The sequence below is a fragment of the Acanthisitta chloris genome, unplaced genomic scaffold, assembly GCF_000695815.1.
Source record: "Acanthisitta chloris isolate BGI_N310 unplaced genomic scaffold, ASM69581v1 scaffold12354, whole genome shotgun sequence".
NCBI lineage: Eukaryota > Metazoa > Chordata > Aves > Passeriformes > Acanthisittidae > Acanthisitta > Acanthisitta chloris.
Genome location: NW_008668830.1, coordinates 28406 through 45877, shown reverse-complemented (window position 1 = coordinate 45877; position 17472 = coordinate 28406). Strand labels below are relative to the sequence as shown.

Here is a 17472-nt window from a genome sequence, read left to right as displayed (position 1 = left end):
CAGGGCAGGGACTGGGTCACTGTACGATTGCAAACTTCAGGTAAACAAAGAAATATGTAATAATCATATCTTTAAAAGATTAGAACCTTTAGCAATGAATCATTTCTAAAACAAAGGCAAATGCGGAAGAGGGTCATGAATAGCTTCCTGATAGACCAAAATCTTTTCCCACAAACAAGATGCTCAGACATTGTGCAAAGATATGTACTGAGAGATTTGCTTCATTTCTTACCCTCTAAATCAGTTCCCCCCAGACCATTGTGGAAAGCATAGAAAATTAACTTGCCTTAAGAAAAACAAGCACGGCAACTTGGCATTTATCAGTTCCATACACCACGAATATCTGATTGTAACAGCACTATTCATTAGCAATATAAAAATACTATTGCAACTGCTGCACAGAGCTGAAGGGTGACAGCATGACAGATTCCAATATACTTCCAAGAGAATCCCAGAGTGTGATTATCAGCAACTTCTTACCTGACAAGATTGCAAATTGCCGGTGGAGCTGCTCTATTATATCCACTGCTACCAGAGGTCGTATCTCCTGCTGCATGATTTCATCTGTGCAAGGGAAAACAGAAATCTTCAATGAGTTAACAAAGCCTCAATGACAATTTTGCATCCTTTAAGAACTCATCAAAACAAAGATGACACTCATAGAAAAAGAGCCTGGTTGGACTAGTGGTTCAGATGCTGTATGACTATCATGGAGAAGTTTATTATACTTACAGAGTCTCCTCTTCAGCCTACTTACTTCATCTATCTCCTTTGATTTCAGATAGAGCTTTCCATAAACCAGCTCCAGCAGATTTGCCAGAGCTTGCCACAGGTTTGCTCAAGCTGTCAGCCTGCGCCTTACTACTTCAGGTTCCATATTAAATCACTGCATTTGGCCTCCCACTACAGCAGCTCTTCAGTCTTTGAACAGTGAAATCTATTCCACATACTGTGCCATGCTCTGCCCTGAGCTCCCCAGTCTCTGCTGGAGGACTTTGTGTAACCAACGAACCAATCCAGAACAATTTCCTTTCCTGATGCTTTTTCCGCTACAAGCAAATGCATAGTAAAAGGAGGAAATAAGGGGCTGTGAGTCTTTCTTCTCATGAAAACAAAGCCTGTTCTTTTGAAATAAACACTGAAACATTACAAAGTAACTTGGCAAGTAGCTGGGGAAAAATCACCACAACTTTTGTGTGTGATCTAGCAAGTGACAGGCAACTATAACCTCACACTGGGCTAATATGGTCTCTTTCTGGTACCGTGTAACAGGTGCACCCAATTGTTCTCCCCACTCCTCACCTCAGTCTAGACCAGCAACACTTACTGGGGAATATGCATCAACTCAACCGGAAGGATCGAGGTTTATGTTATAATAACACCATTGTGTTTACTCCTTTAGCCACTGTACAGAACAACCACCAGTCCTGGCTTTGTACCGCTCACCTCTAGCTGCCCAGACAACAGGTGGAAGGAAGGAAGCCAAGTCCAGACAGACCACAGACCTGAGGGAAGACAGGCAGTTGCCCTATTTAAGCATCAAGATCTTAATTGATGTCAATACAAGACAAGCACTAAAATACTTTGGTGCACCTGATTTTAAACCAACTGTCCACAAATAGAGGAGGAGGTCAGAGAGGTTACAGATTAGCTTCTTTCTCCTGCATTCCTGTCTACTGCCCAAAATACCATCTCTGTCTTGCTGTCAGACATCCACTCTGATCCTTTCCAGAACTAGGAATCCTAGATTTTAAATGAGATGATGTAATTTCAAAAGTTTTCTGTTCAATTTCAAACACTTCACTAATGCCTTGAGACAAAGTAACTGAAAAACTTCTGTCGTTGCCCTCTCCTAGACAGACAGTGACACAATGTGAAAAGAAGTTGCACAGATTTTGGCTGATGCACAAAAAAAAAGGCAATAATTCCAAGCAGTTGAGAAAAAATGGAAAAAAACATCAAGGGGACTACTTCTGCAAATTCTCCCTTTGAATATAAAAGGGGAAAATTCAAACTAGAATGAGTGATGTTTTTGTTGTGGGACCTTCTTTTCCATCCTGTTTATGATGCTTACTATCAGCACTCTGATTCTTGACATTGCAGGTTGTTAAGAGCAATCGGTAGAGTACAGTAATGAGTCACAACTAGAGCTTGGTGTCAGGGATTGGTATACACTCCCAAAGCAAACAAAATAACAGCAACCCATATTCTTGACTTCAGCATCCAGAAGATGAAGAGATACTGTGACAGCAGTGCAGTCCTATGGGTAGTCAGGCATGCTCAGGTTTGGGTGACCAGAACTAAGATTATGCCAAACAGTTGCAAAAACAGAGCAAAGGTTTCTACAATGGATGACACAATCACAAGGAGGCTTGACAGAAATGGAAAATTAACTAGAAAAGGTGCTCCCATCTCTAGCCTTTCAGAGACTTTCATCCTTCCAGGGTAACAAACCTGCCAGTACCATAGTTTGGCTTTTGATGTTTGCCAGTGTGAAGACACCATTAAGATCAATCTACTTAGTCTTAAGCTAAAAAGAAATTCCACCACTACTCCCCCCATATTAGGTTTACTAGCTTGCTCTGAAAATAGCTTGGTCTCTGGTTTCTAAATACACTTTTTATTCCAAAAGAATTTTATGATGTAAGGATAAGATAAAATAATAGGAACAAGAACTGCAGGGTACCAGTTAGTTCTCATCAAGTCCCCTGTGTGAGCTAGATGAACCACATGGGATCTGTGGCAAAACCCACACTCAGGAGGAGGCATTCTGATGATGAGAAAGGTGGTACAAAATACATTTGGTGACCAGGAGTCACACATTCAAGGAAGCGAGCACAGCTCACAGACTGACATGCTGGGAAAAGAAATTGTAGCAGAAGAAACTAGCAGGAGACTGAGAAAAAACTGAGGAAACAAAGGAAGGTGGCTCGTGGGCCCAAATGGCAAATTAGATCTTGTGGCTATGAAATGTCACAGCTGCAGCCATCCAGCACACAAGGTCACATATGCATCTTCTTCTAGGACAGTGTTTAAAGGTAGTTACTATCCAATATGGACGAATGTGTAACACCATCACAGCACAGAGCTTGTAGTAGAAGTCCTGATCCTTGGAAACATGATCAGCTGGGGCTGCTGGCAGAAGTTTTTAATCTTTGACTAAAAGAAAAGCCTGAAAAAAATCTTAGAAGCAAACCGAAAGACATGGCTCTGAGTTTGTTTCAAAGCCATGACATTTTGCCTAGCATTAGTGAGCACTAATCCATTTATATCTTCCACTAACTTTATGCCAGGAGGCTCTGCAGCCTCTTTGGTCTGTGCACTGCAAGCCACAAGCTTGCAGGAAGTGGTATTCACCCTCTCAGGCAGAACCAATGTACCACTTTCCTGTGCAAATGATGTCCCAGCTGAGAAAGCCCTGCTTCAGGCTGACATCAGCTGATATTGAGCTGACAGCCGCAGGTTCATAGACTGCTTCAGAAAAACTTATTGATGATGTTTTAATTCACTACACAGGAACCCAGAGGTCAAAAGGAAGGCCTTAGGAAGCTGAAAAGCCCCAGGAGCTTGACAACTGTCTTGTTTCATTGCACCTTGCTAATATCTACAGAAGAGATTGGACAACCCTATGTCATTTCAGAGCAGTCCTGTCCTCTGATAAAGTCTGTATAGGCTATGCCACTCAAGATCAGAACAAAACATACACCAGCCAAGTGGCTAAAACACATTTATCTGGGCAAACTTGACTCAGACATTTCCAGGCTCCTGTGTGATTGTTCTTGTGGTCTTCTTTTCTTTTTTTTTTTTTCAATTGAAGCATCAGTTATCCATAGCCTCTAAAATGTGTTATGTGAAACAATGCCAATCCCCTACATAGGTCACCAAAGCTGAACATTTACACATATCATACAGTTCTTCATTACTTGAACTAAATCAATTTGCCAGGTCAAATAAAATGTGAATAAGGATGAAATAGAAGAGGAAAAAATAAAAAGAAACAAGTCAGTTCATCTACTCTTTGTTCTCCTCTTGAACTGCTATAAATTCAACTGCTAGCAGAGGGCAGCTTCACTGCAGAAGAATTAGGCCTTACAGTTTTGCTTCCCAAGATTTTCTACCAAGGGTGAGAAAAAGAAAAGCAATTACTATAGCCATCTGTCTGGCACAGCTTCTCCTCTCTCCCAGCTCTCTAGGGAGGCTAGCTGCAACTGTGCTATCTAATCTTTGAGGGAAAGGCCATTCAGTTATGCTTCATAATTCCTCACTCTAAAATGAACCATGCTTGGGCTTCCCCCCACACACACTTGCCTGTTTTATTTCTCACCACAGCTGTATGCGTTCCCACAGCAGGTCTGGAGGAGCTACACCAACAGCAGCTGATTAAAAGCAACAATGAATATAATCTTGTCCCTTCCTGTCTTCTCTGAGTAGAGTGAAACTCCTTTACACGCTAATGGCAAATAATTGTTTCCAACAGTGCTGGAAAGATGACCTGCTGGAGTGAAGGGTTGGACTGTGCCAAGCAGATTGACACAGCAGTGCCTGTAGCTCCACGAAGGACAACTAAAGGCCACCAGCCACAACAGGACACACTGGGGCTTCTTTGTTTTCCAGTGACTGAATGCTACAACTGCCTGGCCTTCTGCTGACTAGAGGAGAGGCTTGATTCAGTCCCCCATCTAAAGTCACTAATCTTGGAATAATGGGGTACAAACTTCCAGAGCAAAGTTAATTTCTTCTTAATGACAGTCTAATAGGTAATTCACAGGAAAGAAAGACAGCTGGGAGTGAAAGAAAATATTTTCTAGAATTGTAGAGCACACCAGCCTACTTCTACTTTGTGCAAAGCTCAGTTAAAAATTCTGCTCAGAGCATTCAAATCAAAAATGTGGGTTTGGGGAAATATCAGACTGGGGATGAGATGGAAAAGGGTCAGATAGGGTTAAACACAGGGCCAGATATTTCATTTTTAGAGCGTGAAAGGACACCCCACATTATGTGTTCTTATTCTTCTTTAAAAAGTACCAAAAGACAACACACAAATCCAGAGTTTGAAAGTTGCGGAGTACCCACAGTTCAAATGTTCTCTCAGGCCCTTTGTCTGCTTTGCTTGCCATGGACAACAGTTAGCTAAGAGTCTTAGCAGAGCTAAGTTAGATTTCAAGAATTAAACACACTAAGGAAACAAATTTGCATGTTGCACTGATAAGGTTTAAGCAGGCTAAAGGACTTGAAAATATTCTGTCCCACCAGAATTCCCAGTACAAACCCTTCAGCAAAACATTTCCTTTCCTGAAGGTCAAAAAGAACTTCAAAATTACTACATCAGAGAAAGAATCTCTTGGTTTGGTTTTTTTTTATATATATATTATTTCTATTTATTTCTCTTTCTCACCATTTGTGCCCTTTTTTTATGTTTTGAAATTGTTTGTTTACTCTTTTAGCCCCATCAGAGAAACAGCAAGATCACTTACTGATACAAGCTCCTGTGCTGCATATTGTTTGCTCTAAAGAGGAACTAAAAATTCAGCTATAAACAGAAAGGAAATCCCATCCTTTCTCTTATTCTTCTGCACATTCCCACCACCTCTTTTCTTTTTCTTAACCCATGTTGAGTCAACTGAAATCTAAGCCAGGAATAAAGTTATTGTAAGTAAAGTGAAGCAATCCTTTCCTCAGTGGAAAGTGCTTCTGATCTGGGTTCATTCTTTTCAAAGCTGCTTGAAGGCTACAAGTGCTGGTAATGCATGAGGGGGGAGTGGCAAGGCCAGGACTACTCCTTCCAGCAGAGAACCTGACTTAGAACAGCTTAGAGCAAAAGCCAAAATTCAGCATAGGTAAGGTGACTGGGGTGTCATCTTTTCTCTCAGATCAATTTTTCACCAAGCACAACTGTAAAACCTACAAAGAGTATTTGCTTAAATGCAATTTCTCTTCTCATTAAAACCAAGTTTCACAGCAAAGTTTGCTAGCCAACTTCCAAAGACAGAAGATTCTTATAAAATATTTAATAACTGGGGTTCATGTTTGGAGATATCCCTTAAAGTTGGGGTTTTTTAGTTGTAACAGCAACCTGACTTTGTGTACATTAATGTAGTAGAAATCAGCACAAGGAAGGTCATGAACTCCATCTTGAGTGAAGCACTGCCAGTATGTCCCAATCCCTTGAGAAGGGATGGATTGAGGCCGTGATGTCAATGGAATTGCCTCACCAGCTTTCCCAAACAATCTCCGTGAAAGAACGGAAGGTTAGAAACACACCTTTCCTGAAGAGCTCAAAAACGTGTGACTCTCTGTGTCTACATGGGCAGAAGCTGAACTGGTGCCTGATGTGATCTGCTCTGAAGTTTTCTCCTGTCGTTACACTAAATCATGATCAGTATTTCCAAGGCATTCTGTGCAGCCACTGATGGCTGTACAGCTTTACCTGAACTTTGCTCTGTAGGCACACTAAACATTTCTGCTAGTTTTCAGTCCTTCAGGGAAGATTGCTCCAATTACTTCAGATCACTGCATGTTTCTGTTCATCTCATTTGCTAAATTTGATGCTAATTTTATTTAATCAAATTTAAAATAAAGTTACAGGTGTGAAGAGGTAACAGATTAAAAAGACCAGTTTAATGGTTGTGTTTTCCTGTGCTCCAGGAGTGGTTACAGATGTAAAAAAGCTTTTTTTTATACAGGTGGTCGCAGTACACATTAGGAGTCTACTGTGGCTGACTTGGAAGGGGAAGAAAGAAGAGCTGTTCATATCAAAGAATTTAAATCTTGTCCTCCCAGCTGGAAATCCCCTTACTCTCAGTTTCTTGAGTAGATATGTTGGGCCACTGTGGTAACTCATAAAAAACTACCACACTGAAGATGCAAATCCATTAACATCCACCACTGCTTGAGTCTTACTGAAAGAAAGATGCAAGAGAGGCTCAAAGCAGTCTTTAGAGGCAGCCTCCAAAGGACAAATGTCCAAGTCAGGAAGTAAGAACTACAGACAGGCCAAGCATCAAGGCAGCAGGGACACTGTGGAGAATTATAATTCCCAGTTATTTGCAGCTCAACATTGCCACTATATAAAAATGAAATTTCTACTTTCCCCTCAAGATCACACCAGCCATTAGCAAACCTCAAGGCCTTTCCGAGGACCTGCTTGCAGTGACTTTCAAGTCATGAAGAGTCCAGCATGCTCCTTCTTTGCACCAGAAATGCAAGTGAACCAGTTATTTCGGATCCAAACCTGAACTTTCCCCAGGTTTGAGATCCAGGCTTTCAGGTGGTTGCTAATTCATCTGACCCCTCAGGCATGTATGTGCATAAGCCAAACTTAAGTCTATGTGCAGCTGCACTGAAATGAGAGGAAATGCTTGGAGTCCTGTTTTGTTAAACATTTAAATATGTATTAATCTAACATGATAGCAGATGGCCATGGAGTTCAGATACAGACGTAAAATCTGATCCTGCAGAACCCCAAGACTCAGAAGTAGTGAAGTTGACAGATCTCAGTCAGGCCAATCCATAGTTTAAGAATCAGTTATTCACTTCTGTGCCAAACCGGCAAACAGGCTGTTACCAGCCCAGCCAGGATGTGTCCCTGCTACTATTACATGAAGTGCTGCTACTGCTGACATGCATCCTCTAGGGTTTTTGCCAGTTTTCTAAGCCAACTTCAAAATATTTTGGTATAGACTTCCTCGGATGAAGAAAGAGGTTTTTCTATGTTTTCCATTTAGCCACTTCTTCAAAAACAGTCTCTGGATGTTCTTGTTTGGCTGGGATTTTTCTGTTTGTTTTATTAAAGAGGTTGTCTTAAAACTGATTGGCAAATCAAAATCTTTCTTCTATATAGGTAAACTGGGGTATTTTGCTTTACTGTTGGTACATTCAACAAAAATATGTCAGTGTGTATTTATATCTATAGCCACACTTCAAGGATTTCACCAACTGCTTACCATCAGAATGTACCATGTATTTATGCACTCCATTAAGAATCCTGGTTTACTAACACCCATAAAAGCTAAACTGTCAAACTAAAATAAAATTCTTAAAGCATTTTCACTGTTCAGTTCAGGTGACTTCATATCCCAGGCTATTATGAAGACACTTCTTATAATATTTCTGTAAGGTCATAAGAGGATAAGAAATTATTAACAAATCTTCACTATACATTATGACCTATCCATAATCAGCAGAGAGCTAAAGAAACACACCATCCAACAGCATTTCTCAGCAAACTAGCAAACTTCTTTTTTCTTTTTGAGACAGACATGCTGGGACATGATAGAGGAGATGTTATATCCTACTACAAACCAGTAATTTCCCTAATGGAAGACATTAAAGGGCAAGGTCTAATCTCAGAAAAGACTTCAGTAAATTAATCCAGATTTACAGCAGCATGGCACAGCCCCTTGCCTAGTCCCTCAGCAGTAAAAACTTCTTGAGGGTTTCTGATTTTTGCCAGAGAAAAGTTTATTCTTTTTCTTCCCAAAATCTGTACTTCACAACAATGTTGGATTGCTAGAACACAAATTCCTGCTCAGAGAATAAAACAAAAGTAGGTTTCACATTTACACACTGTCATGTTAAAATCCATCATCAATAACAAAAACCACATGTTGGCAAACTGCAAAGCTAAAACACACTCACTACAATGCCTGGACACTAAGCTAATCAAGAGATACAGCAGAGTGTACAGCAGACTTCATTCCTTCCTCCCAGAGCTTGCCAGCAGACAGTTTCACAGCTGAAACAGTATCTTAGAAAAATTCTAGTCACTGGCTCTGCTCTGAAGTACTGCATCCAGCAAAATTATTTCAGAGCCTATTCACATACTTTTTGAGCTCAGGAGCTGAAGGAATGTTTGCTTGCTCACTCCTGAACATAGGCCAGTTAGCTCAAAAATATTTCCCTGGTTACTGTCATTGGAGACAAACACTGAGCCATAGCAGTCATCACTGTTGACAGCAGCAGTCTGAATATGTGTTTCAATAACAAGACAAATACTACTCACAGCCAACCCCTCTGCCTGAGGAGACCCAGCCACCCCTCCTACAGCCTTCTCCAAGCTGTCACCACCATCTCAGCTCAGATGCCCATTAGAAAAAGCAACAGAAAGCACTGCAGAGGGATGCTTCCCCTCCTGACCCACACACACTCACAAGCAGGTGCCCTCCCTTGTGTCGCAGTCTGCCTTCTCTGCAGTCCCACTGTGGCAAGGAGTCCACCCGAGGCAGAGGGGAGGGATGGAGAGAGGCAGCCTCTGTGGAAGCAATCCTGGATCTAACCAACAGTGCACCAAAGAGCTGACGCTCCCCTGGAGGAGACTGCACAAATTGCTTCAAGGCAAACCACAGCAGAGACCTCTGACTCACGCCATGCCCAGGCTTTAACCCTCCCCAAGGTACAGCTGGCTTCTTCCCACCCGGGCAGCTCTCCACGCACACCCTTGGACACTTTGGAGACATTCACAGCTTTGCAGAAACAGTAAAGGTACAGAACAACAAGCAACAAAACAGATTCACTTGCTCAGACTAAGGCATGGAAAGGGCTTTTATTAACATAAGTTTAAATAGTAGAGTACTCAGGGCCAAGGGAAACCAGCAGTGCTGCTGTGAATAGCTGTCTGTCCCAGAGGCACACCCACACACCAGAGCATAGTATTGCTATTTCGAGACAAAGAAGACTGCATAAGACCTATGAAATTGATTCAAACATGACTGCAGCTCTTAAATAGGCGAGTAATCACTTGCACATATTCAGTTCAACAAATCCTTCAGGATACAAGTTTTCTGTGCATGAAGGGAGTACACGCGTGGCACGCCAAAGGTGACATCACACCTACAGATGTCTGGAGCAATACTGGGTCACCACTTTAGCACTTGATAAAACTGTCCCTTTACTTCCACAACCCCCAGCAGCTCAGTAACTTTAGATACAAGTCACTCTTTACCCAGGGCACAGTACAGCTACTGTCCCCTAGGATGTGTGATGTAGTTGTCACATCTAGTTTCTTCTGCATGTCCTGCCATCAGTCAGGCTTAAAAAAGACAAGTGTCATTCATTTAATAGATAGTGAAGTTAAGGCACAGGGAAAGGAATCCTAATCACCAGTCAACCTCAGTTTCCTCCAGCTGTAAACTGAGAAGCAGACCAAAGTTGTCCATAAAAACAGACTACTGGAGTGGATCTGCCTCAAGGATAACACACCCAGTGTTCCCATCCTTCTTCCATCAGCCAACCAACACAAATTATCACAATGTTTACCATATGGCATGAGAAAACTATCAGGATTTTGTATGTAGTTACAGATAAACATCAAATCCAAGTAGAGCATCGCCATGCTAGGTACGAGATACTCCTGAGAGCTTATCACACCTGTAGTGTTATAGACAGATACTACTTGGTGGATAAAGGTAGATTAGGAGAGCGGCAAGATGTACATACAGTGTGATTTTACACTGCACTTCCTTTCCCCAGCCTCTCCTACAGTGTGTGCTGAACAAGTGAGTCTGCCAGCTGGAGTGAGTGTGTAATGCTACTCTCCATCAGTATCAAGGTCCCCGTGTAACCAATTTACAAAGCCTCTCTGCCATTCCAGACACGCGTTGCCTTCGGGTGGGAGATTCACCTCCAGCTCTGCTTGTGCACAAATAACAGACATCAGCCCAGTTCCCCACGGAGCCCAGCGCAGCGCCGGGGGAGAACGAAGCAGCTGCAGAGTCTGCACAGCAGAGTCCCCAGCCAGGTCTGGGGTAGCGCAGTGCCCTCTCCCGAGCACCATCCCTCACCTTCCTGCCGCCACTCCGCCTCCCTAGGAGCATGTGGGAAGCTCACAGCGTTATGAACGAGTGTCACAACTATCTAAGTAGCTGATCGATGTGCCAGATGATCACAGTCTAAAAAACACTTTCACCCTGTGTGTAGAGGTGCTGCAGAATTACCAGTTCCAGCTGTTAAAAGATTAAATGCTACCCTGCAAGGGAATGTACATTACTAACCTTATGTTTTGTTCCAGAGATAAGGAGAGGAATGAACTCACTGTAGTAGAGGCACCAAGAAATTCCTCTCAGCCCACTACATGCTCAAAGAAAACCTCATTAGGCAACACTTTAAGCTTCATAAACTAGATTTACATGTGTCAGACATTTTTTCATTTGACTAATTAGTACAGTTAATTTCAGTTGGCATCTGCAAAATGTCTTTGCCAAGCCGAAAAGGCTTAGTTGTCCCTCTCTCAGTAGAACAGTTTTTTGTACAATCCAAATATTTTCCCACCAGCATACAGCATATAAAATAGGGTAATAGTGATGTTTCAGCTTCTGTTACTGGTAAGCATCTTTTAAGTTTACTTAAAAAAAATAAATTCAAGGACCTGATCCTCAGTTGCTACAATATACCCCAGTTACATTGAAATAACTTGCACCATGTGAGCATCTAACCCCACAGGTTCATGTGTTCACACCTGTTGGTGTGTGTGTCTCCAGACACAGCAAGGAATGGCTTATGCCTCTAACTCAGAGAACATCTTTACAGATTTTTTCACTGCAGGACCAGGGAGGACCACTAGGTTCATTATGTTTGACTTGTTGAACACACAAGGTGTTCACAGAAATTGGATTAAACCAGCATTTTAGAAAGCTCTTTAATCTTATGTTAAAGACTCCAGGCAACTGCAAATCCAGTGTTTCCGCTGGAGCTGGCCTAACACAAAGAAACTGCCTTGTGTTACAAAGCTCCCACTTTAATTTACAGCCCATTGATTTTTATTGTGGTTTTGACTTACAAATTTAATAGTTGCCCCAAATTTCATGCATTCTCTGGTAGATCTCACATCTTGAGTCTAGTGGTAAAGTCAAGGGAAAATGGAACAGAGTATCCCCTTTCTTTACTTTTTCCCATCTCACCTCAGTTTTTCCCAGTGCTAGCAGATTATGACCTTACTAATTAACAGTATCCCAATTTCAAAATCAGATCTTCACTTATGTAAACCCTTGCCCTTCAGAGGCTCCCCCCGCAGCACACAGTCTCAAGGTAGTGACTCAAGAGTTTAGACAAGTAGCCTGAACTCAGCAATGCCCAATTTAATGACTCATAGGAACAGGTTTTGAATATGAATAAGGCACTGAATCTGTGCAGGATGAAGATTCTGAGATATTCTGGCTTAGAAAAAGGTGAAAAAATAAATGTTTGGTCAATAATTTTTATCTGTTGTAAAAGCCTGGAGGATTTTTTTCCCCTTGAAAAATGGAATTAACTAATCGGATCAGAAATTTGTGCAACAAGACACTTGGCATAGCCCAAATATTCATATATAGCTGGGCTGCTACAACCAAAATTTATCATTATTTCATACTTGAGCACAAGTAATTCTTCTAGGTAACATGCAGGTGGTGAAGAAGGAAAGTCCATGGCCTAGAAACCTCACTGGGCAGGCTAATCCACAGCGAGATTCAGGTAATAAAGCAGCCACACAATTAGTATAAAAGATAAATCCATTATAACAGCAGAACTGGGTCTTTAAGTGGGGCTCGAAACAGCAGAACTGGCTGAAACTGGAGAACAAGCTCCGTGGGCATAACCAGTGTGAGAGCTCTGCACAGATGCTCTCCAACCTCCCAGTATATTCAAGCACCATTTTTCCTTGAAATCTTCTCCCCAGACAGTTTACACTACAATTTAGGCAATACAAAAGATGCAAACTGTGCTATTATATTGTGGTAATAAGTCCCACAAGTTAACAAAACACTGCCAATTACAGCAATCTGTCTATCTATGTTTAATGCTTTTCCATTTCACTGAGTTGTTTATTCTGGTATCATGGGAGAAAGGGAAAAACATAAATACCCAGAAGGCCTCTGCTATAACTTGCCCTCTGAGGATTTGTTCTTTTCATCTATGTACAACTTATCACTCAAAATTCTTTTAAAATGGAAATCAAGCTATACCTTCCCTGTTTCCCTCACAATTCTCTGACTTTTCTGATTAGGTAAACAGGGTATTTTTTGTGGTATTGCTCAACCACAGCAGAGCATATCAATGGGAACAGGTGGAAAGAGACACAAACATCCAAGGATCTTTTCTTATAAAAACCTCTGTGGAAAACAGAATATTATATTTTAGCTATTTTCTTTGCAGTGAGAGCCAGCTGAAAAAAATGTTCCCTAGGTAGCTTTTTGTATTAAAGAGGAGAAGAGATACTGAATGCAAATGAAACAAGGAAATTTTTCAACAATTCACAGGGAGGCACTATGACTGAGCCTCAAAGGGTTTATCTTCCACTTACACTGCAGATTTCAGTCTTCACTTGAAATAGTCACTTTCTTCAGTAACTAGCAGCTTTGTGGGAGGGTCAGCCATGTGGGAACTGAAAGCATTTCTCATTTATTTTACTACTGAAGGTGGAGAAGCTGAAAAAAGTCCAAGAAATTTCAGTCCAAACTCAATTCAGATGGGATTTCCTTGCAGAGATAGCACCATAGCTCCTTAACTGCTCCAATAATTCAGTCCCTTTTCCTCCCTGAACAGACTGATCTGAAGAATTGGTCTTCAACTCCAGCAGTAGGAGAGAGACAGCAGTCGTAGGACTGAGAACAAGGTGCTGGACAGACAGAACTGAAACATTCTTCTGCCCTACAGAGGACAAAATTGGAAACACTGTTAGCACGAGAGACAGGTCTCCATGCTACTGGCAAGGAGGCTCTTGCTTCATTTTGCAGCAATGGCAAAATCCTGAATTGCCTCAGTAATGAACTGCATACTCCTTAGTGTCTGCAGATTCATTACTCTGATTCATGCAGTCACCAGCCTTGAGCACAGATGAAAAACACACATTTATTCCCTTAAAAATATATGATCTGTATGCAGCCTCAAGCTCCACAGCATGCAGAGACATAGTCTAACCAGCCAAGGATCATTAATCCATGTAAAGCCCCCGTAGGTGTGTGGTCCCATTGGAGGACTCAAGCATCACAACAAGGCAGGCTAATTAGGAGCATCTGGGGACAGAGGGGGCCAGCTTGGCAGGAGGTGTCCTCTAGCATAAAATATGTTAACCAGCAGCTGGGTGACATGAATAGTCATGTCAGTGCTGAAAAGGCACATGACCCACTGTCCAAGAATGATGTATTTCATGACAAGAGGCTATGCTTTGCTTTCAGCTTCAGTATGTGTTTGATGAGGAACTGAGAGCACTCCAAGGAGGATTAGCCCTGGACTGGAGGCCCTGCCACATTTCTTGCCTGGCTTTCAGGGGGCTCCTAACTGTGCTATAACTAGCATCTTGAAGCTGCAGCTCCCAGAGAAGTCTCAACGTCATGTACTGATACTCAAAATAGCACCATTTGTACATCAGACCCCAGAGGGACCTTCAGTGCCTGCAGGTCAGCTCATATAGCCTGTTGCAGGGAGCTGGGGCTGTGGAGCTCTCAGCAGGCAGCATGTGGCCATAAGGAAACTGCCCTTCAGCTGGTCCCTCACAGCAGCACTTTCTTTTTATAAGCATTCACTATTTTCATCTCTTTACATGACCCTACAACCACACTTTTAACCACTCATCAAAACAAATCACACTGATTCAAAGGAAGCCTTGAAACTTGCATGACCCAGGAACTGGAATAGCTTGGCACAGTGCTGCTTGCTGGGGGGTACTGCTGATCAAAGGCAGGTTACTGCAGGCCACTGTGACCACGTGGCCTCTATTTCTGCTGTAGTTACCTGTGTGTCTTCCATCTCTTCTCATCATGGTACCTAATACATGAGACAAAAATGACACAGAATATTCACAGGGCTCTACAGACTTGGTCTGTATGTGAAAAATGCTTCATATTTTGGAATGCCTGAAGCACTGAACAAGCACCAGCCAATTAGTCCTCAGCAACACTTGAGCTGGATCTTTATATGGCAAAAAGGGTATCCCTGAGTGATGGTAAGTCAGAACACGCCACAGGGATCCATGATCCTGCATTGCCACTATGTTCAGACATAGTCAGCCTGAGAAAAAGACACACATCCACTCCTGAAGTTTATCAGTGAGTCTTTGTTAGTAGGACTAGTGAGATAGGGCAGGCAGAATCCAAGTTCTCTGGGACAGATCATCTTTCTTCCTCTGTTTATGCAGCACAGACTACAAAGGCAAAGTGGTCTAATCATCAAAGTGTGGTCATAACTACATCATTAGGATCCTCTTTTTTTTTTTATTCCTGCTTTACAGATAAGAAATCACAGGCCAAAACAAGACCAAAGATGAGCAGAGTCAGAGTCAGTTGAGAGCAGAAGAACCCAGGCAGTGTTGTTATGAATTCCTGTGCCACCTTGCCAGCTCCTTAGCACCCTTCTAGCATTGTCATTGCACACAGAGTTGCCCTGGTGTGTTCTCACAGTTCACACAGCTCTAACACCTGCATCTGAAGGCACCTTGTCCCTAGCAATAACCAAATGTCTGCTCCTCCAGTAGCTTCATAAAACTAAAGCAGCGAAGGTGTTTTCTGTCTCACAAAATGGCCACAGGTTTAGGTTGATTTGACACACAATCTGTTCTCTATTTTCCAAGGGATTTCTGTCCATAATACTATGCCAGGTAGTCTGTTAACATGAGAGGCAGGAAAGGTGTTTCCCTGGGAACAGTAACCATGGCAAAGCTCTTACTAGTCTCTTCCCCTTTCTACCTCCAGGAACAAAAAGAACAGCAGATGCCTGAGCTCTGCCTCCAACAGGCCCACAGGCCCCCAGAGCCGTAAGCAACCTGGAAGCACCTGATCAAACATTCAGGAAGGAACTTCACTGAATTGTGCTGTCTTTTACTCAGATACCAGACATTTCTGCCATGCTGGGCTGAACTTGGAATGCCTCAGTACAAAGACTGCAACTGGAAACATCAGTGTTACTGAAAGGTCAGCCAAATACCACAATGCATAGGTAGGCGCTGAGCCCAAAGATCAGCATGGATGGATCACCCAGAGAAGCAGAGGTACAATGGACTGGCTTTGCAGTTTTCAAGCCCTGACATTGTGCATTAGAGCCCTATTAAAGAAAGTATCTGAAAATCCCAGTTTGTGAGCAGTAGCTGCCAGTTCATGTCCTGCTTCTGGGACACCTCTTTTTTCTGCAGAATATTCTCGGTTTACCAGATTGAATGCAACTCTCTTTGCTGAAGAGCTAATTAAATCAAAATCAACAATTCAACTTGAAAGCACAACCATATTGCATGTTTTTAGGGATCTTTTCACCACATACTAGTGAACATGTTATAAATTTTTGGATTTGAGATTTACTAAGTATTTATTCAAGTTAACAGAGCAAATTAAACCAAAGGGCTCTTTGGTTAATCTTTCCCTCATATGACACAGAGATAAAAAGTGTTCTATGATTCAGCAATCTTGATACGAGACTAAACAGTCAGCAGCCTAGATTTCAACTACCATCACTCCACTTCAGAGTTAACATGCAGTTAGCACAAATTGCCAGGACACCAGCATCTTATACTAGCAACCCACTGAGAGTGAAATACTGCCCTATACCCAGGCTGTCTCACACAGAGCATGAAAAGATCCATAGTCCAACTGAGCACAGTGAAACAGTAATCATTACAGAGAGAAAGATAATGACCTTCTACGTAGTAATTTAGGAGCACAGGGTGACAGGCTGACCTGGGTCATGAACCCCACTGCCCCAGCTTCTTACATTCATTTCAAAGTATTTTCCAAGCACAGCAAATACCTGCTCCTGACATAAACAGAAAACTCAGTGCCTAACCCCCGAGTGAAATAAATATTTATTCAGAAAGGGTCTAACATTCATTTTAACCTCCTTTAGGTCAAATCACTGCAAATACCCCAGAAACATACAGGCAACTCAAATGCTGCAGTCACACCTGAGTTAATATCCAAATCCAGCCAGTTGCCCTTATTTATCACTGACTCCTCAGAGAAAGCATTAGGAATATAATTTCTTTTTGCAAATTGCCTAGGAAGGCAATGCAGCTACCACTAGGAGAAGATGCTATTTTGCTAAAAGATGCTGCACATACCTCTCTTTGCCATGCGCTCCAGTCTAACGCATCCTCCTATAAAATCATGGTAAGATTTCATTTCCCCCTCTGTTATCCGGACAGCGGTGAAAGGTGCATTCCTGGGTACCTGTTGTCCACATTTCCGACACCGAGAAGCCATTGCCATGGCTCAGGAGACTCTTGTGAGGAATCTGCTCTCTGTTTGCTGGAATCCAGCCTGATTCTTCAGCCGTCAGTCCAGGCTGGTGACTTTATCCCACTTAGTTCATTCAAGGTCACCCTCGCCAGCAGGATGTTCGCCATCGCAATTGGCTAAGACTTTTATAGGCTTACTGCCTGTGTTTGTTTCTCTCTCCTTGCTTTCAATATCAGTTTACTTTAATCTCTCATTCAGAATGAAAGCTGTGAACCTCAGCACAGCCCATGCCCTGAATGGCTTCCTTATCATTAATTTAAAGCTGTCTTATAAGCAACAA

The 17472-nt window shown here is 42.2% G+C and overlaps 1 protein-coding gene across 1 annotated transcript in view; it reads right to left on the bottom strand.

The window, feature by feature from the left end:
- Window positions 1–17205, bottom strand: part of MCF2L2 (MCF.2 cell line derived transforming sequence-like 2) — a 60016-nt gene extending 42811 nt beyond the window's left edge. Inside the window, exons 1-2 of the mRNA XM_009073097.1 lie at window positions 17015–17205; window positions 481–564 (exon numbers count right to left, since the gene is read on the bottom strand). Coding sequence (XP_009071345.1) covers window positions 481–564; window positions 17015–17162 — 232 coding nt within the window. The 5' untranslated portion in view covers window positions 17163–17205. The remainder of the gene's footprint in view (window positions 1–480; window positions 565–17014) is intronic.
- Between the last annotated feature and the right edge of the window lie 267 nt (window positions 17206–17472).